Below are 22,623 nucleotides of genomic sequence, written 5' to 3'. Positions count from 1 at the left end.
TCTTTGATGTCCTCAGTTATCTTGGTATTTTAACACTTCACTGTTTGAATAAACCTTAAGAAGCTTTTTACCTATTGATGGCTAATGTAAAGTACACATACTGCAGCACAGCATGGTTACAAGCTTCTGTCACTGCAGACTGTTGGTGTTTGATAACCACCTGAATGCATAATTAACAGAGTTAAGTGTTTGTGTTACCAAGCAGTGAAGCCATTAAGGGCCCACACATTCCTTCAATCATTAACACTTCTCAGAAATGTGTTGGACTAGAAAGTAAATGTATATGTATGCCTCATTATTGAGAGTATGATGTATCGCTGAACTTTCCTGTTTTCACAAGAAAACAAACATCCTCTTTCAGAAATCCTTCCCTGGAGCAGCAGTCTGGCAGAGCTACTAAAACACTGGTTAAGCCACAATCCATCATTCGAAAGCTCAGCTATACTCTTGAAATGTGACACTCTAATCCATAGCAATTTAGTGCCAATATCTTTCATTCCGTAGCATCCTTCACTGACATTTGCACTGCACATCTTTGCACTTTTAAACTTTATTTTTATTTTTTCTGTTAAGTCACTTTACCCTCATCGCTCACCCTTGTATATATTGTAAATAAAGCTGCTGTAACAATGTAAATTTCCCCTGGAGCGGGGAGGAATAAAGAACTTTATCTTTTTTTATCTTATCATTCAGTTTTACAATCTGACACTTCTGTTATTGTCACAGTGGACTGCGGCAATATTTCACCCGATTTCTTCTTTAGGTTTGAGGGCACTGCATGTTTGTGTGTTCAAGCAGACTATGGAGTTCAGTCACTGCACACAAAATGAAGGTAAGAAGCAGGAAATTAAAGCAATAATAAATTCCAGTCAGAACTTTGCTCCCCCCTGCAAGCCTGAAATAAGCCCGCTTGATCTTGTAAAGCCTCAGCAGTAAGACAGACAATCCTGCAGACAGCAAACTTCTGCTCTTCCTGTTCCCGGTAATGATGAGCACAGCATTGTAACACAAAATAAAAAAATGATGAAAACCACACATCTGATCATATACATATCATATATTTTTAATCATAACAGCACCACAAAAAAAAATGCTTTATATAAAGCTACACAAGATAATAAAAGTTAGTGGAAGAATCAACTTGTGGTCATCAGTTCTGCTTTTGTTTTGTTTTTTTTAAACCGCAAATGACCTTTACCCAGTAAAGACAGCCGACCTTTTCGATTCAGCTGAGTGCAAAAGGTAGCTAAAGATAAATCTAATTTCGTTTATGTTAACTCAGGGTAACTTTTTAATGGATTTAGAGAAAACAAATGGATGAAATATGAGGTAACTGCAGCCTGTTGCTATGCATGAAATAACAAGGAGCTGACTAAGTTCTGGTGTTTAAATGTTTCTCTGGATACTGTCTGACTGTTGCATGGAATGTGTTTGCTTTCGAAACGCTTCAAAGTTGCACGTCTCTACTAACAGCCACAAGGAGGATAAAAGCCAGGTATAGCTGCAGACAGAGAGATTAAAATCTGTGATTCTCTGGTGGTTGTGTTATCTGCCTCCTTCAAGGACTCTACCTCTGTGCCTCTGACCATGAAGCTCTTTGTCCCCTGTCGGCTCTGTGTAGTTTTTGTCGGGTAGAGGGAGGGTGTAAATGTCGCCAGTCTCCGCTGAGCTGCTCCCAGCGCCCAGCAGCAGACCGGAGATTGGTGCAGGTCCCAGTAACAAAGCTGAGGCTTGCACTGTGCCGGTAAACTAAAAGGTAAAAGGCTGCCAGCATCAATCAGCTGCAGGGAATAGAGAGGAAGAGAGCGAGCATCCTCCTCCCCTGCTGGTGCTGCAGTGGGCTTCCTTTCACAAGAAGTGCAGCCCCCCTCCTCTACCTCCCTCTCAGAACTGCTTGAAAGGGCAAGACGTGAAAGGAGCTAATTCAAAGTCCATCACTTAAACATTTCATCATCCTCACTGTGGAAGTGTGTTTGTGAAGCTGACTAGGACCTCCTGAAATAAATTGGAATGCAGGAAATGTAAGATACTGAATTATTTCTGTTCTCTGTTCAACAAAGAAAAATGTTTCAAGTTAGCACTGGCTCTTGAGGACGTATCAAATTTACAGCACTAGCTCATACGTGTGTTTGCTTGTTTCATAAGTTTTAAGATAGTTCTCCTTAAGCCTTTGATGCACAACATGGGTAAAAAATGACCCATATTCAATGGAATATGGATATCTTTTGACCCATGTTGTGCATCAAAGGGTTAATGCAACATGTACAAGACAAAGAGCACAATCCAACCTTGTCTTTGTTTTTTGTTGGTCTGCCTCTAAACTGTGCTCTGTCATTAAGTGCTGAAGCGACTGCTGTGAAATTTATAGACGTTCATGGTATCCAGAGAGCGAAACCTACTGACGTTGATGATTCCTTGACTTTTTCATCATCTGGTCTTAATTTGTCCATTTACTAAGATATTCCAGACCTTTGTCTGTCCAACTGCTGGCTGGATTGTCATAAAATTTACAGACATGCGTGGTACCCAGGAGCCCTATTGACTTTGAGTCATCGACTTTTGCATCATAAGGTCAGGATTTGTCAGTTTACTAATGCATTCCAAACTGAAATCTTTCATTAACTGCTTGATGGATTGCCGGGAAATTTACGGACATGTATGGTACCCAGAGGATGAACCTCAATTCCTTGACTTTTTCATCATCAGGTCAGAATTTGTTTATTTACTATGGCGTTCAAAACTTATATCCGTCATTAACTGCTGGAGGGATTGCTGTGAAATTTACAAACATTCATGGTACCCAGAGGATGAGTCCTAATGACTTTAATGATTCCTTGACTTTTCCATCTTCATGTCGGAATTGTCCGTTTACTATGACATTCCAAACTGAAATCTTTCATTAATGCTTGATGGATTGCTGTGAAATTTACGGACGTGTATGATACCCAGAGGATGAACCCCAATGACTTTGGGGATTCCATGACTTTTTCATTTTCAGTTTAGAATTTGTCTGTTCACTATGACATTCCAAACTTGAATCTGTCATTGACTGCTGCAATAGATTGCAGTGAAATTTACAGACAATTGTGGTACTCAGAGGATAATCCCTAATAACTTTGATGAATTTTTGACATTCACATCATCAGGTCAGTATCTTTCCATTTACTGTGGCATTACTATAAGCCCCAGCAGCCTACTTTGCGTTGTGACAAATAACAAATATTAGCTTGCAAACAAGTAATGACTAAGTATCAGCTGATCAATGGCATTAGCATGTTAGCATTTAGGTTCAAGAACCACTGTGTTTACTGGACCTCACAGAGACACATACTTGTTTGTCTTAATTTCAGCAGAAGTGAGGATTGTTGAAACAGATTCCTGGTCTGCCTGCCTGGCTGTTTTTTGAGCTGGATGTGTCTTTCACTGCAGCTCTGTGTTTGGGCTCTGGATAATGTTACAGCCGTGATGTTTCACTCGGATGACACACTGATATCTGCAAGGCCCAGGCCTGCCTACTTCTTCTTCCCATTTTGCCCAGATAGCACATAGGCAGCCTTTTGTGAAGTTACACTGCAACAGTTAACAGACAAGTACACACAGGAACTCCGAGCCACATTTGTAACTTAAAACTATTCTGTGAGGCTGAAACATTGGCCTGCTCAAAGTGTCACTTTAACAGAATTTTAATCAAACTGTTAGCTGTAACGTTAGAAAGAAGACAGGTGCCAGATCTTGTAAAGAACAGTTTTTGTGCTATAAAACTTGATAAGTTCAACACAAAATGTGAAGTGGGTTCTTTAACACAGGGTGGACCATGACAGAACCAGCAGTCCTGGAACTTTTAAGTAAAAATTAAATAATTGTCCAGCTGATCAAAGAATCTCTCAAGGAAACTTTGTTGGAAGAGTTTTGAATGAAAAACCATTTCCTCTGAAGCTAATGTAAGGCAGATTAAAAATAGTACGATAAATAACAGCTTCAGGGCATCTTGGAAGTTGTCCCATGTAAGAAAAAATATAATAATCCTGAGGTACTTCCCTTTACTCAAAGGAAGCAATAAGCCTTGAAAATACTTAGATTTTTAATGGCGACTCGGGTCATGGTTTTCCATTTGGCTGCTCTGCAATCATGTTTTAAAACGAAAAACAGCATCGGCAGCTTTTGGAAAACATTGTGGTGTTGCTTCAGACAGATCTCTTCCATCATGTGTGTCATGGCTGTTTATTATGACTTATATTTGTCATTTAAGCAGATTTAAAGACATACATCCTCGATCTGGCAACCTCCCTGTCATTTCTCAAACATATAAATCTGCATTATTCAGCTGCTGTCAGTTTGTGTCTGGTCCAGATGTTTTCTAACTCATATTAAGATAACATTGATGTCAGAGGGCAACTTTCTTTAAAGCTTTTTAAATTAGTTTTGTTTAGACACCCCTCCAAAAGCAGGGATGTTTAGGATGACTGCTCTGTAAGCACTGTCCACACAATCAATCTGCTTAATCGTCCAGCTCTCTAGCTATATTCGAACCAACCAATGTTTTTAAAAGTGTCCTGTTTCGACCCTCTGCCGTTTCCTGCTTACTGTACTCGTGGTATTTAAATGGGTCAGGCTGGAGTCACAAGTGTCAGCCTGAACAGATGGAGCATGTCAGAAACTGAAAAATGTCTCCACTTGGGCCTTTAGGGAATTGAACTCTCCCATCCAAAAGACCAGGTCACAGTAAACCGTAAAAACATTTCCATCCATTAGGCCAAGAGCGCTGAATGACCAGTGTTTAACATCTCAGTGCAACCGTGTCTGTCCATAGTGAGCTCAGGGCTCCAACAACCAATAAAATGATAGTCGCTGCTGCAATGACCTAGATAACATCTCTGTGACGCTTTTCTTGCAGCTTCCTTTCCTCACCTCAGAGCTTATCTAAGTTGAAAGGGTGGCATAGAAAAAAAAAAAACAGACAAGAGTGAGTTGTGTGTGAACTGCAGCAGATTTGAATTGGAAACTACTTCCTTGTATGAATGAAATGCTGCCTTCTCAACTGCTCTCATAATGGTTAAACTGCAGGTCACCTGTATCTCTAAACAAACTTTTCCCATGTCCACATTTCAGTAGAACTGAACAGTAGTGCACTCAGAGTGTGTCCCTACCATTTTAGAGCATGGCACTTCCCCATGAAAGGTCTGCGGACAGTAAACTTTCTCTTCCTTGTTGCCGCTCTAACCTTGCTTAACCAATTTCCTGTAAGCCAGTTGACCCAAATACCACAAAAACATTTTCACAAGCTTATGATTTTTACAGACTTTTCATTGGAATTTCTCTATAGATGGAGAAAGCGCCTGTTGGTGTTTCGCAGTTAATAATTTGAAAATAGTTCCTCCATACTTCAGAGAAGAAATGACTGCAGTGTTGAGTGTACTGCTTCAACTGTTTAGATAAATGGATACATGTGTACATTAGTGACTCTTCTCTGCTTTGACACAGTTAGATCTGGACTGTGTTGTGGATGAGAAATGACATAAGAACTGCCTCACACAGACATGCTATCATTTCTTGATAAAACCCATATCACTAGAGTAGAGTAGCAATCAATCCTCTTAAAACATACAAGGCAAGTTTATTTGTATAGTCCCCTTCATGTCCAAGACCATTCAAAGTGCTTTACATAAAACATTAAGAGCATTTTAGTGAGGTGCAGATAGTTAAACGATACTGTGCAGATTTCATGCATAGGCGCATGAGAAAAGAAATTTTTTTTAACCTGGATTTAAAAGTGTCTACATTTGGTTAAAGTTTAATCTCCACTGGCAGTTTGTTCCGCTTGTTTGCAGCAGAACAGCTAAATGCTGCTTCTCCATGTTTAGTCTGGACTCTGGCCTGGAACAGCTGACCTGAGTCCTTGGATCTAAGAGCCCTGCTAGGTTTGTATTCTCTGAACATATCACAGATGTATTCTGGGCCTAAACCATTCTGGGATTTTTAAACAATCAGTAGGGTTTTAAAATCTACTCTGTGACTGACTGGAAGCCAGTGCAGAGATTTTAGAAGTGGTGTGATGTGTTCAGATCTCTTAGTCCTGGTTAAAACTCTAGCAGCAGCATTCTGGATGAGCTGAAGCTGTTTAATGCTCTTTTTGGGAAGTTCTGTTAAAATACCATTACAGTAATCCAGTCTACTAGAAATGAACGCATGGATGAGTTTCTCTTGGTCTTTCTGGGAGACAAAACTTTTAATTCTGTTGATAAAACAGTTCTCAGTAATTTGAACAAAGAAGACATTTACCAGTGCTGTTTTATAGCACAGATTTAAAAAAAAAAATGCAGAAAACAGAATTAGTTACCACTACTTCCCTATTTAAAAGGTATTTAAAGTTGCAAATATATGCAACGATGACTTGTACTTCCTTACCCATATGCCTTCCCACACCAAAACAGACAAGCACAGACGTGTCATGTTATATTTGTAACTAATGTTGATGCAATACACAAATGAAATGCTTGCTTCATTACACGACAGATTTGAAGACTAACCACCTCTTTCCTAAATAAGAGATTTGTTGACATTTAAATCACTGTATTTCATTTTTTAAAAAATCTAATCCAATTTCTTTTGCCAGCAGCTCGTACTTGTTCAATACTGTACAGTGCTGGATGTCATCATATTCACATAAAGTCATATCAGTGAATGCTTCACTTTCATTTTAATTCTGTAAAACCCCATTTACCATTATAAATCGTCAAAGTAGAAGTCATACTGTACTCTACAGAAGCAGAGATTTAAAAATATGTCACTTCTCTATTGGTGTCTCACCATGTTCAAATGAAGACATTTCCGTTTACAGTGACATTGAAATTTCAATTTCACTATGCAACCAAGGATGCCACCATGTGGTACACAAATGAATCACAAATGTAAACCCTTCTTGATTATGTTCAGTGCACTTTATTTACAAAAAGACATTTAAGTTAAGATGCCGATTTCCATGTGACAGTTGCATGCATTATATATATGCATACCAGTGATTTATCCCAAAGTGCATGTGGTGACTTTACAATAGGATTGAAAGTGCTTCAGTAAATGTGCTTCCATACATGAGCTACATCTCAAGAAATATTTGATATGTTTAATGCACTATTGGGTAAAGAATAAAGACAGCACGCAGATGCCACAACCAGCAACACTAACATTAAAATGAAATCAAACAATAATTCCCATCATTACTTTATTATATATATTAAATCTAAATTTCCACAGAAATAAATTAGCAGAAAAACAGGTCAGGCAAACTAGGTATCGTCTAATTGATAAAAACAGCAGTTAAGAATCAAACTTGCTTGTGGATTCACAGGTTGTCGAGATTCATGTTTTAGCAATGATTAGGAAACAAAAGTCAGATTGGCTGCGTGGATTAAATCATCCATTTACTCTTCAATCTGGAGTACAGCGAGTTGGTCACATGGGGAGGGCACCAGTGTCTAAAATGTGAAATAAACATTAGAAGTTAACTGAGTTTTAGCTGATTCAAGATAGAAAAGAATCCTATGCCAAGGTCAAGGACAGTTGTAGAATGACACTGCCCATAAAATTGCCTTTAGTATATATTTAGGAATAATTCCTGCTTTTGACAGCAAGAAAATTTAACGTAAAAATAGCAACTGTGTTGACGCAGAGAGTCTTATCGAAGCAGAAAATACCTAAAAATAGCAATCTGGAAAGGCTAACAACACGCGATGTGGACACTATAAGGTGTGACATGTTTCACTGAGGTCAGTGTCTCGCAAAGGCCAATACTCACACTTGAGCTGGAAATAGCAGAGCTCACAGTAAGGCTTCCTGTTTCGGACTCGAACCTGGACGCCACTCTCTGTTCCTCCGAGATGTCGGCGGCAGCCCACACACTGAGAGGAGGACGCAGAAGTGAGAAAAGAATTCAGGGACGAGTTAAGAGAAATCCTGCTGACCTGTAACGTGGGCCTTTTGTGTCAAAATCATTCCACCAGATTGTTCGCCACCAAAGCGCACAACAACTAAGCTTGGCTTGAAAACACATACAGCACAGATATATCACAGGAGCAGACAGTTATAGAAATGAACGGACTTTGACATCTACATGCTAATTAACTTTAGTTCACTGGTTCCACAGCCAGCGAGACTTTTACAATAAGCACCTAAAAGCGAAGCAGGACAGTGGGCAGGCTTATTCTGATCAACCAATCCTATGCACCAAAACTAGACCCAGAGAGAAATGTTGCACATGACTACAACAGCAGGCATGCCCAACAAACTAGAAGCTTTATGAAACAGACTGTTAGCAAAGACAAAAGTAAAGAAAGGTCTGCTAAAGGCAGAAATGCCCCCACTACCAAATGCTGAAAGCTGATATTGTATGATTACAATACAGGCTACAGATAGGAGACTCCTGCTAACTTCACTGAAGGTAAGGTGTGGTCACATTAGTCTTTAACTTAAAAAATTGATTGTGGATGTCAGATTTCCATCCAAAAGTTGTTCAAATTCTACAAAAAACTGAAATGAGTATTAGAAGATGGACAAATTTGAAAGTGAAAAGCTGCCACAACAAGGAGTTGATGCAAGTAAAGGAGCAAAATATGTCTAGTTTGTTTTAATGCATGTAAATGTCTTTGGTCTGCAGCTCATGCAGTCTTTTTAAAATCCACTCTACAAATAATGTGGCTGACTTGACTATTTGTTTCAAGCTCTCGTATTTTTGTCTGCTCCAGTGAAGAGATGAAATCCGAGTCCTGAATGACAAATAAATCACTTGCTTCACGTACTTCATGATTTACTGTCTGTTTCCATTTGTTGGATTTTGTTTATGAATGATACAGCGCGTCTCTCTATTCTCAGCCAACAGCGAAAATGTTTTTGTATCTGGGACTTTGAAAATGTAAAATGAAAATGTGCATAATAAGAGGTGGAAAGGAGTGCACTTCAAGAGAGAAATGCTGTGTTTTTTTGTAGTCCAGTAGATGCGATGGCACACCACAAGAATAGTCCCTCCAGTTTTAAACACAATATGTCACCGTTTCTATTGGAAACGCACAGATCTCAGCTTAGAAAAAGATGACCTGCCAGGCTGAGGGACCTTCTACCAAAACAGAAATCGCTTCCAGAAGTGACCGAGAGTAATTATTCGCAGCGAGCTATTGTGATCGCACCTTAACCCTGTCGTGACCTCTCACCTGGAAACAGGCGAGGTGGAAGCAGAGACTAAGGGCCTCTATGACCATGGCTGCCCCACTACCCAGGACACGCTCACACACACAGCAAGTCCTCCTGCCACTGACCATCCTGGGGCAGCACATGTTAACAGTGTGAGGCCAAAATATCGATCGAGATGTAGAAGATAACACACGCACAAGGCTCGAAATTCACGTGAATTACATACCAGCCATTAGGAGATGAGTCCATGGATGCATTTCTTTGGGACAATATTGCTCCAGTGCTGTAGCGGGAGCAGGAGTTCCTACTCGGAGCACAGAAACCTGCAGCAGAGTGCGGACGAGGGTAGCTTGGGAACATAGCGGGTGAGATTGGGGACTGACGCAAAGCATCCAGGTTGTCCAGAGACTCGTACCTGCAGATGAGACATCACAGCTCATGAAACAGTGCAACAAAGTCCGCTGTAACACCCAGGTACAAATACAAGACCCACCTCTTCATAGGAATCCCAACATAGATGGGTTCCTTGTAAAAGCTGCTGCTGCGCTGACGTATCCAGCTGTTGTCAGTCAGAAGCTGAGTCCTTTTTTTCATCTCCTCCAAAATCTGCTGCCGCTCCTGCTCGGCCTTAGACACAGATTGTCCTTTTCTTTTCATCTGATAATCTAAACCAATCAAAGTTTGGAGATGTTAAGACAGTACATCTTTAGAGCAGAGGGAAATATGACGGCAGGAGGGAGAAAACTGACCTTTTGTCTGCTTCTGGGAGGCTGTTAATACTGGGGTGGACAAGGACTTTGCCCTATAGGAGAGAGACAGTCCACAAAAAATGACTTATTTCTAAGTCTTAGATGTGATCTTTTAGGAAAATGCAGGTAGTTTCTCCTTTCATGACACGCAGACGTGAATGCAATTCATTGTCATAATAAACCGAAAAGAAGCACTGGGACTGTTATGTGAAAAGCTGAATACTGAGAGCAAATATCTGTATTCTGAAGCCATGCAAAGTTCTGAAAATAAGTGGAAGCTGGGCAAAGCTTGTTCTGACCTGTGTGCAGGGGACAACTGAGCGAAGCCACAGGAGCCATCAGCCCTGAGATACAGCAAAGAGCAGCAGTAAGGCAAAGCGAAAGCAACAGGAGGCCCGGCAGCAGCGATGAAAAAAAACTGTTCTCTTGGGGATATTAAAACAAGGAGAAAAGTTTCATTTACCAGTCTTTTTCAGCCATCCTGTCATTCTGCAGTCCTTGCACATTACTTTCAAGTTTTCCTCCTGCATCTTTCAGCTCTCCTCTGTCAGGGCTCAGCTCTTCTCCTTTGGATTTGTTCGCCAGTCCATTCACATGGAGCGGAGTGCTGGCAGGACTATCACCAGTGGTGTTTATCTCGAAGGTGTTCTGCTTTAAATAGACAAAAAGCAAGTAGAGCATGAAAAATGACATTGTACATAGACAATGCAACACGTTGGACGTTTAAGTGGGCCAACAACATTCAGATTCCAATGGGATTTCTAAAAAAAGCACTGAAGGAAATCAAGAGCAACAGCTTTAATGTTCATGCACATGGAAAACAAGTTCTCTTCCTTTACTGTGGCTAATATTAAACAAAGTACAATCAATTTTTGACTATAAAAATGGCAGGAAATTGGAAAAGACATTACCCCTGACTTCAAGACTCCCATTACATCCTGCTGGGCCTTCTGCCACTCTGCCTCCAGCCTTTCCTGATCTCGTTGGTATTGTTCCTAAAAACCAAACAAAAAAAGCACCATACAACATGTATAAATTGCACAATAAGAGTATTTATGCATGTTTCTCTGTGTCTGGAAAAATATTCTTCACCTGTAGGAGGCGCTCCTGTTCTTCCTGCCACTTCTCCTGACGCCTGCGATCCTCCTCACGGTCCCATGACCAGCTGGATGTGGAGGGGCTGAGGGATGGCACCTGCAGCTGGTGATGCACACACACAACAGATTACAGACTCAAATATGATCAAAGTGCTGCACATATACTCTATAAACACATGCGTAATGTATATTTGGCCATGCATTAAAAAAAAAAAAAACACCCTTTGATCTGCACTCGTATGGTTACTTACATCTGATATTGCAGATTCTGAGCCTCCTGTGTGAGAAAATAATTGGTTAGCAAAGAAAACACCTTGCAGTAATATCACACAGGTCATACATTAGATCACACATAGACTGGAGACACATTGGAAGAATTGATAGCATTTTGAGCAGCACACTGAACACTGCAGCCTTAACAGCCCTGCTAGAGGCATCAGTAGTTCCAGTATTCATTGAAGCATGTTTCACAAAATGAATGCAATTTTAATTTCGCTCTTTGTACACCTTTACCTGCAGGACTGGATTAAAAAACTGTTCACAAATATCAAAGCTTATTGTTGCCAAGGATCAGGGACAACAAGTCTGTGTAAGTAAGCACACTATTCTGCTCATGTATCCCCAGTCTAAAGATGCCTCACTGCAAATACAGAAGAAGAAACTGCAGAGCAAAGAGTGAAGCATGCTATCGTAAATAAAAGAAAGGTATCCACGTGCTGTATGGCAAACACAGATCTGCTTTGTACACTTGCTGCTGATGCTCCACAACAGACAATGGATTTCGCAACATCCATCATGCTGCTCAAAATAAAAGAAACCAGAAATAACACACACAGTGCAAACATTTACCACACAAGTAAACCCATGAGCTGAATCCTGCAGAGCCTGAAGAGAGAAGCCATTGTATGACACACATCAGATTCATTAACAACCACAAAGGACGGCAATACAAATCAGTCATTGTGCTGAAGAATGACTATTGAAAAGTTACTAATCAAAGATTACAATCCATTAGCACAAAGAGCCTGCACCGCTACAGTAAAACAGGCAATTTGTTGCACACAGTGTGTAGAGTTGTAAAGAAGTCGGTAATTATTAATCATTATGAACTGATCAGTGCTGTCAGCTCTGTGGTTGTTGGGTGAAGTCATGCCCACTGCTGCACAATGACAAGTACTGTTTTGCTTTTTGCCTCAGTTTGCAAAAAAAAAAAGAATGGAGAAATACTGCACAATACACATTAATTTACACAAATGCTACCTCTTTAATAGTTGTCAGATTTAGTTTGTGTTTAAGTTGCTCTGACTAAAACATTTATGCATTTTCTGATTTCTTTTACAAACCTTTTCTTAAAATCCTGAGCTTTTAAAGGATGTTTAATTTAACCAAGCCAAGCACCATCAACCAAAGCAGCTACACAAGTTGCCAAGCTTAAACTTGCAATTTACCTTTCTGTTTGAAAAATTCTGCCCTCCTTTTCTGATTTTTCCTAGTAATAATATAATCTACATGCACAAAGAGGATATGTGTAAGAAGATACACGTACATCTTAGAGGTATTTTTACAGTGTTTGCCATATCTTTTGCAATATTTTTGCTATTACAGACTTTACTCCTGTTATTACCTTTACTTCTGGCTGTCCTGAGGTTGTCAGAAAGCACTCCACCCAAGACTTTACCCTGTATTACCTGGGCAGGTGAAAGAAGACACCACAACACCACAAATTAAGCTACACTATGAGAAAAACAGCTCCCAATTTTGAAGTAACGTGTTAACTTGCTAAAACATAGCTCACATTGTCTGACTGTCCATTGAATTTGGACACTTCTGTGACTGCCGTTTCTGCGGAGGCAACACCGTTGGCATGGTGATCAGTGCAAGCTATTAAAACAGGTGCCGCAGCACTCAGATTGAGGGTCACCCTGCTCTGGCCTGGCAGGCTGTGATGACTCCCATCGCTGGTGCTCCAATCTAATTAAAAACAACCAGCCATCAAAACCAAAGTCACTGCCATAAAACCAATGTTTGTGACCACCAGTTAGAAGTTAGAGGTTAAATGATCACAAGCAATTTAAAGGAGGTGGCAAAGGGCATGGCCGTCTTTCTGTGCTCGTTATCCTTACCCTTGTTGCCATAGCGTCGAATGTCCATGGTCAGATTGCCGGTTTGCAGGGCAGATGCCATTTTATCCTTCCACTGGTTGTAGCTCAACTGTGTCACCGGAACTCCATCAACGGCCACAATCTCATCATCCACACGCAGCCGGCAGAGCTCCGCTGGACTTCCTGAGGGATGAGGAGGAATCAGGAAAATTAGGAAAGATGAGAGCAACAGTTAAAGAACCAGCTTCAAGGTGTATTTGTGGGAAGCGGGAAGGAAGCCACAATCTGTTGAAAAGTGGGCCAGTAAGCCAAAACTACACAGCAGCGAGTAAGTGACACCTCTATCACATCTAATTAATTATTCATGGTTGAGTTTTAAATCACTGGCTGCATTTTGTAGTTTTTGATGCAGAGGAAAAACTGAAACACGCAATGATCATTTCTCTGCACATTTATAAAATCATAATCAGTCTGGGAAATTAGGATCCATTAACTGTTGTGACATATCTCTCTTTTTCTTAGTATAAAATCCAACCTCCCTCCTCCTGTTCTGTAACACTATACAGGCTGACTTGAATGGTCATGTGCTGACTGTGAGAGCAAGTTTCCTCTTTGCAAAGTAGAAAATATCATGTAAGCACCATGTAGCATTACCATATCTGTCACGGACTTGTCGCTGCTTCAGACAAACACATAATCTAAATACCGTTTCACTTTACTTATAATATATTCATATTGTAAAAGAACTTTAGCAATCCAGACTTAAATTCAGCCAAAATCTTACCAGGTTGAATGAGTTTCACCCTCGCTCCTGTGGAGTCCCAGTGTGTATGGAAACCAAAGTCTGGTACGCTGTTGGGTTTAAGAGCGAGGCTCACTCTCATGTCACTGTGATCCACCTGAAACAGACAGACACACACTCGCGTAGGTAAAGGTGACACCCTGTGATCCCGTGTCCTTCGCTTCCTGGTGAAATTAGAGACTTCAGAGGCCTGCTACACGAATATAGCAAATGGATGCACTGAATGACCCATTTATTATTATCTTATCGCCAAGTGATGCTCATTCAGTTGTTTGTGGCTTTAGTTAATGGTGACGCAGCTTTAAATTAAATAGGGTTTTTGACATTTCATCAATCAAGGTTAGATTTGTGAAAACAGCTCATACAAAGTATCAAAACTTAAATTAGATCACCTCATGCGCATATCAGGCGTTTTATTTTTAAGACCATCTAAAAGCCCTGCGTGCACAAACTGCGCATACACTGGTGTTTTCAACGGTCTGCAGAATATATTGGGCTAAGTTTAGGCATACTGGTGACAAGGTTATTAAATAAGTTGTCTCCTTGCAGGTTCTACAAAACTAACAATGTCTCTTTTTCATGGCATTCTGGCTTGTCATAGTGCAGCTATGAAAGCACCTGTGAAACAAATACCAATAATGATGGTTCTGTTCCATCAAGTGTCCAGTAAGCCACGACAGCCAACCAGCATGTGCAACGCCAGCCTCTTGAATCTGGCTCACCTAAATGGATTACAATCATTTTTCATTACACCTTTGTTTTTTCTGCACTGAGCTGTCAAACCAACTGCTGTGAAAAATACCATCCGAAACGTTCCAAAATGCTGATACTTGGCCCTGCACTACTAACCAGTTATTATATATTTAGTAAGTTATTTTTTGACAGTTTATTATTAATTCAATTACAGGTTGTTATTTTACACCGACTTCTCCCCTGCATTCCATTCAGATTATGATAGTAAAAGCTGCGAAAAAAGTAAACTAATTTACAATGAGGTATGCGGATACTGATTAGTACTTAATCACTTCTGAGCAAAATAGCTTAGAACTGCTTAGAAAAGTAATTACTTTTCATTTTTCTATAGATCAGCTGGTATCTTCAAACACACACAACTGATCTGATCCTTAATAAGTTTGATCCATCATAATTACATCCTAGATTTTCTGAGTTGTGTACTGTTTCCCAAGTGCATCGATATATGCACATAGTGCTGCGTGATGAGCGATACTACAACGCACCTTAGGGAAGTCAGGGGTTGCATTAGACGGTGGTGTTGCATTTTTATTGCGGTGGGGAGTGTGCAGGTTTGAATACGGCTGGGGCAGAATCTGAGTGGAGGGCAGATGGGAGTATCCATTGTTGTGAAAAGAGGCCCGGCTGGGGAGGCCGGCACCGTTCACCTCCTTCCCCTGTTCTGTAGCGTTCTGCTTCGCCTGGCTGACTTTCTCCAGTGTGACTGACGCCTGGTTCTGACCCTTCAGATGAGCGGTCGCAGTCTGTCGTACGAGCGATGATTTGGTGGGTGAAGAAAGAGAATCCTCCTTCTCACTGTTCAGCTGCACACTCTGACTGTCATCTACCTAGAGATAAACAAAAACAAGATGTGCTCAAGAGGACAGCGCAGATAAATGCGATTGCAGCATCTACTCTGCAGCACTCAGATGTGACAGCGCCGATGTGAGACGGATGGGTGCTGAACGTCTACAACCGGCAGACTTGTGCGATTACAGAAATGTGTAATCTTGTAAGCGAGTTCAAATTGTTCACCGTGGTGCCGCAGCATGTCTATTATTAATGAGGAGGGCGATCAAGAAAACAAAGGTAACACAAGCTGGCTCACATGTCGTACACACACAATTAGGACACGTTCCCACCCACGCATGCACAAAATGCTCTCATTACACAAACTTAAGTTAACTTTATAAGTCCCTGTGCAACTTCGTCTGAGAACTAAGCTGTCATTCACCCAGAATTACAACAATCCACACTTTTGTAAAATAAAATCAGCAGGTGACAGGTTTTCTTTAAAAGCCCCTACACTACTGCAGCATAGGAAAGCATTTTCAGTTTTTACTCTAGAGATGTAGACCAATCTACTGTTTATCACTGTCACGCCATTCATCTCAATCACCATAATTACCAGCGTTTTGAGAGCACCTCGGTTTCAAAATTGGACACATTTGGAGTCGAAAAAGGATCTAAAACCTGAATGAATCATACACTAAAAAGTGGCAGGATTATAATAAAAATCCATTACATCAGTCCAGGTTTTATTTGAGGGTGGTAGAGGAGTGTTAGTAGTTTAAAAAAAAAAAAAAACAAAAAAAAAAACCTTGTGGTTCTCATTGCTGGAGAAATATATTGTGTGCCTGTTTACATGACAAGAAGCTGCCACTTCAATATTTCATTTAGTTTCTCAAACCAGCTAAGCAGTTTTGATACCCCACAAAAAGACCAAAATACAATTATGCAGTTCTCAGTGAGTCCGCAGTGAAGGACATGTTCCTTTGTTATTTTGACCATGGGCACTGCAGTTTATTTTATGTTTATCAGAGGCATCTAATTAGTGGCAAATGTGTATCAATCTGACAACAGTCAGATGTAATAATGATTTTCATTTGAGTAAAGTTTGCTTAAAAGTCAAGCTGTAAAATTGTCATTTCATTTTTTTTAAATTACACCTTTGTGACCCATTTTTATGTTTGTTGGTTTTGGTATTTTCATGAATATATCGCACAACAGCAAAAATGTGTAATCACACCAAACCTAGGGAAGAACTTGGTTAAACTTGACCATATTCTAAGAGCTACAGTGCACAGGTGTGATAACCAATGAACTCACACTGCACAGTCTCGGAAGTGAGGACATTCTGGACTGCTTCGTCCCAAACGGTCTGGCTGTGATGGCAGAAGAAAGACGAGTTGAACCCTCAGACCGACGGAAACCTCTGGGAAGGCTGGCCGAGCCGGACCACGTCCCAGCTCTGGACAGGTACTTGTAGACGCCTGCAGCCCGCTGGGCTCTACCTTGATCCACTGCTGGTTCCCAAGATGATTTTTGGCTTTCTTCATTAGACTTGTGGTTCTGGTGTGACAAGTCCTCCCAAGCATCAACTCCAGCCCGATTAACTGCATCAGGTTCAATGCAGAATGAAGGTTTCTCATAACTTGACATGGATGAAGTGGGGTCCCTGTTGCTGGTTGACTCCGCAGAGCCATTTGGCTGCGTGACAAGAGTGGAGATTTGGCTTGTAAAGACGTTTTCTGGCCGGGTTAGTTCCAACGTGGACTGGAAAATTTGAGGGCTACCCTGGGATTTGACCTGGGTATGAGAGCTGAAAGGCTGGTCCAGAGAGGGTGCTGCAACTCCTGCTCCATCTGTAGCCGCTGAGGCAAAGTAGGTATCCTCTCCCAAGATGTTCCCATCAGAGGCAGGCATTGCTCCGACTGATGATCCCTGAGAAGGAACAGGGATGAGCAGGGTAAAATAAAACCAAATATAATATTTTCCATCTTGTGCAAATGCACCTGCACATGAGAAAGCTTTTGAATCATCATTCATGTGGACATTTTGACCACAATTATAGTAAAGTAGCCAGAGGTATTCATCCAGAGCAGAGAGGAAAACAGAACCTCAGTGTAAACTTACCCCTGTATGTGCTGCGCTATGGGGGCTGAAAGGTGATTCAATGGCGTAGCTGCGGGCCAGCAGAGCTCGAGTGTGTGGCCGCAGATCAGAGCTCGATGGTTTTGATGGAGGAGAGGTGGAGTAAGGACGAGGGGCTTGTTTATGCCTCCATGGTGACTGCTGATCTCTGGGGAATTGGCATGTAAGGGAAGAGAGGGCAGAAGCAGAAAACATGGGGGGAGGATACGTGTCATATTGCATGAGGTTGCAGAGTTACCAAGCTAGATCAGCAGCTTCACAAACCTCTTGTATATATAAATATTTGGTAGCAATTACGTTTGGCAGCGTAAACTTAAAATTTCCCATTACAGCATGAGCGTACCTCTTTATCAGTCCACCTGCATTCTTCACAGCTCCATTGGTCATTTGGTTAATGACGTGTTCTCTGTCTTGTGATTTCCTGCGAAGGTCCCACTTTGTGCTCCTGCGACGATTCTTCCACTTTGTCAAATCCTGAAACATAGATAAGCCAGTTTAACTGTTGCCTGTGTGCATATAACTACATCAAATGTCATTATCACTATTTAAAGACGCAGACACACGGTACTGAATGTCATATCTGCTGAGAAAAAAAAGATCATTCTTTGGCCTTGAAAGCAATCGTTGACAAAAACAACTCAAATGTTTTTTAAATTGGCATGATTAGTTACTCTCATATTTCAGTAGCTGTTCTGGAAATGTTTATCATAATCAGCAATCTTTCTTCAACAGATAAAGACTCCCCAGTTGGCATGCAATCGTAAATATTAATTCAAATGTACTTTTTTTGCAGTCAAAAATGGTGTAAAAATAATGAAAATACAACTCAGCAAATCTCATCTGCCAAAGACAATGGCATGATACACTTGAAAGCTCCTGAACAGATACTAAATGGACCTTGTAGTGGGACTGTTTTACCAATATCCTTTTGTTTTTAGACATGACTCACATCCTGCCACTGAGCTTCGCTGTCCTTGGCAGCAATGCTATTCTTCCTATTGTCCTGGCCTTCATCATAAATGGCATCTCCATCAGGATCTTTGCGCACAGGGTATACCATCGGGATGTCACTGAGGGATTTGCTCCTGGTTAAGACAGACAAAAGAGGCAGGACGCTGGAATAATGATGGATATGGCAAGCAAACAATATGTGGATGACACTGCAGCTTAATATTGCATGAAAGTGACACTCCTGAACACCATGTAGCAGAACAAGCATTATCAACAGCAGCACTGCAAGCAACAAACATGCCTGACAGTTATTGAATGTGCACAATGCCATCAACACACACACACACACACACAAACAATATGCACTACAGGCCACAGTATTATCAGCTCTAACACGGCACATTCTGCATTCAAACAGCAGAATCCTTAGCCAAGTGTGAGCAGGAGAGTAGCATGCAAGTCAAGTAATGCAGCAGTATAAATGGCAACAGATGTTGCTGTCTGGATAACACAACAGCCTTGACTTGTAACAAGTAATAGCACTGCTGTGGGCAACAGAGGATGTCAGTGGTGACATTCAAATAACTTACAGCAGCGTTTAGCAGGTGGTATATCAATACCCTGACATAATTTGATGGGAGGAACCGAGGCTGTGATTACAAACAATCCTGCAGTTTGTCATAAATTCCACTGTCAAGTCTGGTTTGAAAATTAATAGTGGGAGGTATGCCAAGTGCTCCATCTTTATGAAAAGGCAAATGATGTTTGCAGCATAATTTCCTTTGTAGGCAGACTGAAGACAAACAAAAGCAAACCTGAATGAGGCAGCAACAGAAGCAGATATGGCCAGAGTAGTTTATGCTCAAAAACTTAGGACTCACCATATCCAGCCAGGGTTAACCTGAACTGGTCTTTGTGGCCTGACCTGGATTTGATATGTTCTAAAGAACCAACAAAAGATATATGGTTTAACAAAATCAACTAAACACATATGAACAAATGAGGAGGGGCAGGCCTGTCAAGAGCCTTGACAACAAAACACATTATGCAGACAAGATAATGTAATACAGAGCTGAATTTCAAACCCATCGCATACACATCTAAAATACTGCACAGAAGGTGAAGTAGTCCCTTAGACAGTTTAACCAGGGAGAACATACTTTATTTTTCCAACACTAGTGTCATAGTCACACTGACAGTAAACTGGAAAACAGTGCTGGCATGAAAGGTGTTAAAAATAACTTGATTGCATTTTGGTTATGGAGATATGATCATGCATGAGTCATGTTTAACCATTATGTGCAAATGAGTCACTCGGCATCATTCTGTCAAAATGTCCTCTCATCACCACTACAGGAATGTGCCTGAGTAAATGCTAAATAATACAACATGTAGTACTTCAGACAAGAAAACATCAGTAATCAAATCAAAGCTTCAGAAAACAGTTGATAAACAGAGCAAAATTTGCATGTTACAAAAAAATATGTATTTTGCTGCTGAATTAGGGATTTGCAAATGCAAAAATGACAAGCACACTTTGGCATTTATGAGACAATGAGATAATGAGTACGATAGTGTCTTGACGCTTATGGCAACAGCCCAACGCAGTGTGTATTTGAGACTGTGTATGTTAGACATGGATGTCCAGGACAGCAGTCAAAGAGTTCCTTCGATGTGGTACTGAGGTTCTCTGGATGCTGCAGAGATGTTTTGCCCAGTAGCAGATGTAATGTTCCAGGAAATGAGGTCAAAGTCAAACTCTTCAGCCAAAGCCAAAGCTTTGTGGCTACAGTGAAAGAAAAAAAAATAGATAATCCATGAAATAAGTGCAACATGATTAACAGTGGTACTTACAACAGTCAGTGCTGTGATGCAAAGAAATAAGAAGAAAATATACAAGATGCAGGGTTCAGTGGTTTTAGTTTACATAATCTTTCTTGCAAGCTATTGCTAGTTAATCCCCTGTGCTAAGCAAACTAGAATTTAGTTTGCTTGATGCAGTGTAGTTAAGCTGGATTTCAAAAATATTACATAATTCTATAGTCAAAAACAATAACCAACAACACACATGAAGGCAGAGCACTTCATGTTAGTATTACAGAAAAATATTTTAGCTTTATATAAGATTTCAAAGGAGTTAAGACCCTGCCAATGTAGCTATTGCTTGATTAATTCTTATTAAAGCAAGGCACGGACCATTTCTAACATTAGGCAATACACTTTTGCGGTTTCAGTTTCTTGTATTAGTTTTAATTAAATCAGCTTTCATACTTGCAATATTGCATCATGAAAAACAAACAGACCTGAGATTCTGCATTTTATGGTACCAGGGTCGTTTCTGGGAACCAAGGTAGATCCTGCGAACGCGAGTCTCCTCTTCAGGCGTCCAATATTGGGGCAAGAAGCGATCATAGCTGGGGTTAGTGGATGTCTGATGGAGGGTCTGTTGCACTCGTCGGAAATACAAATCATCTCGGACAGGATCTGCCTCGGTGTCATCATCTTCAGAGTCTTCCTCCCACAGAGCTCGCAGGAAGAGTTCTTCATCAATGACACGCTCAGGAGGAGGCGCAGTGATGTGGGGTTGAGGAGACAGAGGATCATCTACAGGGCTGCAGTAAAGAGCGGTGCACTCATGTCTGTGTTTATTCACAGCCTCGATTTTGGATAAAACAGCATCAAGTATCGCAGGATTCATCTTGCAAAGCTGCTCCAAATGTTAAAAGGCTGAAGTGTCACTGATGATTAATGCATTGAGGCAAAATCATTGTTTTTTTTGTTATTTTTTTTAAGGTTGTAAGGTTAGGGTCACACAATGTTTTTCAGCTTCCAAGTGTTAGACTTGCAGATATTGCGGTTGAGTAACAACAGAATCAAGCAGAGCACCGACATCCACAGCTGGTTACACAAGAGGTTTATGCAAAATTGACTAGTAGCATAAAGAACAGAGCTCACTGTCAACATCCTGGCCTGCAACAGAAAATACTGCATAATGTAATTTACTTCTGAAAAAACATGAACATAAATGGTACAGTTACAACGAGGGTGCAGCAGGCTGGTAGCCAAAGTGACCCTTTATGCTGATTTCGTACCAAGTTTGGTACAAACCTTAACAAGCTAAATGGGTTAAAAAAAAAAAAAAAGAGACAGCTAGTTGGTCCTGCAATATGAATTAACAGTTATAATCAAAAGGTCAAAAATTAGATGCTCCTTTGCAGAGTATTTGCCATTAAATAATAATTTCCTTACCGACACTATAGAAAAAAAGCACTTTAAAAGAACCTTCAGTTTTTGTTTTTTTTAAAAACACAAGTGCTAGAAAAGAAATGAATCCATTATCAGACATCTCTCAGATTAAACTGACAATGTAGACCTGATGCAGGAAATAATAAATCAAGGTTTACGTAAAAACCATAAAAACTGAAAACAATTAACACCTTATTTGTGTCTGAAAAAAAGTGACAACCAAGTCCATGAATGCTTGTATGTTTTTGTCACATTAGAGAATCCCTCAAAGAAATGTCAAACTGTCTGAAGGCAGAACTTCCATCAACTGCTCTCATTCGATCCAAAATGAGTTTGAACACTGCCCTATATTCCACTGACCAAACTCAGAAAACAGAATTTCTATAGATCCAAGATGCAGTTACACATAAAAACAATATGTTAACCTTTTTAACCACAACTGCACTCTAATGTATACATGTGTTCAGATGTAAGGTAAAAACAAAATACAAATCAATATTGACAGATAAATGCTCTTTTCTCAAAGGTCAACTATGGATAAGTGAGTTAGTAACAGTGTGTGAATTTTCTGTGAACAGTAGCCAACACAGATGCAGTACCTGGGGAGAGGACTACCGCAGCCCTTTCCAGTCGCCTCCCGTCCTTGTTTTCTTCGAAGAATCGGTGGTGGGATATAGCCTTTGTTTTGGTGGGCTGAGGGCTGCGTGTTCTCCATTTTGTACACCTGCTCAGCTTCTGCGTCGCTTCCAAAACCTAGACATCGCACAGATATACAGAAAGTAAGCAACACAGAAGGTGCATTTAGAGCTAAAACAAAACCTAAAGTGAAA

The 22,623-nt window shown here is 40.6% G+C and overlaps 1 protein-coding gene across 9 annotated transcripts in view; it reads right to left on the bottom strand.

Annotated features, from left to right (window-relative positions):
- Positions 1-6,922: 6,922 nt before the first annotated feature.
- LOC111565070 (LIM domain only protein 7-like) overlaps positions 6,923-22,623 on the bottom strand; it is a 28,942-nt gene continuing 13,241 nt past the window's right edge. For 2 of the 9 annotated variants that reach the window (XM_023265034.3, XM_055009563.1), the window contains exons 9-30: positions 22,393-22,546; positions 19,429-19,488; positions 18,546-18,681; positions 17,940-18,070; positions 17,579-17,744; positions 16,772-17,386; positions 15,169-15,510; positions 13,913-14,027; positions 13,150-13,311; positions 12,822-12,997; positions 12,651-12,714; positions 12,475-12,531; positions 11,278-11,303; positions 11,022-11,129; positions 10,841-10,924; positions 10,393-10,580; positions 10,229-10,273; positions 9,930-9,982; positions 9,674-9,845; positions 9,407-9,595; positions 7,793-7,895; positions 6,923-7,472 (exon numbers count right to left, since the gene is read on the bottom strand). In XM_023265034.3, the coding sequence (XP_023120802.2) occupies positions 7,419-7,472; positions 7,793-7,895; positions 9,407-9,595; positions 9,674-9,845; positions 9,930-9,982; positions 10,229-10,273; positions 10,393-10,580; positions 10,841-10,924; positions 11,022-11,129; positions 11,278-11,303; positions 12,475-12,531; positions 12,651-12,714; positions 12,822-12,997; positions 13,150-13,311; positions 13,913-14,027; positions 15,169-15,510; positions 16,772-17,386; positions 17,579-17,744; positions 17,940-18,070; positions 18,546-18,681; positions 19,429-19,488; positions 22,393-22,546 (3,200 nt within the window). In that variant the 3' untranslated portion in view covers positions 6,923-7,418. Of the gene's footprint in view, positions 7,473-7,792; positions 7,896-9,200; positions 9,295-9,406; positions 9,596-9,673; positions 9,846-9,929; positions 9,983-10,228; positions 10,274-10,392; positions 10,581-10,840; positions 10,925-11,021; positions 11,130-11,277; positions 11,304-11,875; positions 11,912-12,474; positions 12,532-12,650; positions 12,715-12,821; positions 12,998-13,149; positions 13,312-13,912; positions 14,028-15,168; positions 15,511-16,771; positions 17,387-17,578; positions 17,745-17,939; positions 18,071-18,545; positions 18,682-19,428; positions 19,489-22,392; positions 22,547-22,623 lie in introns of all 9 variants that reach the window. The other 7 variants (XM_055009717.1, XM_055009543.1, XM_055009588.1 and 4 more) reach the window with 7 other exon arrangements.

Source organism: Amphiprion ocellaris, chromosome 1 (genome assembly GCF_022539595.1).
Source record: "Amphiprion ocellaris isolate individual 3 ecotype Okinawa chromosome 1, ASM2253959v1, whole genome shotgun sequence".
NCBI classification, from domain to species: Eukaryota; Metazoa; Chordata; class Actinopteri; family Pomacentridae; genus Amphiprion; species Amphiprion ocellaris.
The sequence above is the reverse complement of the archived record's forward strand: the minus strand, read 5'-3'. Positions and strand labels throughout refer to the sequence as shown.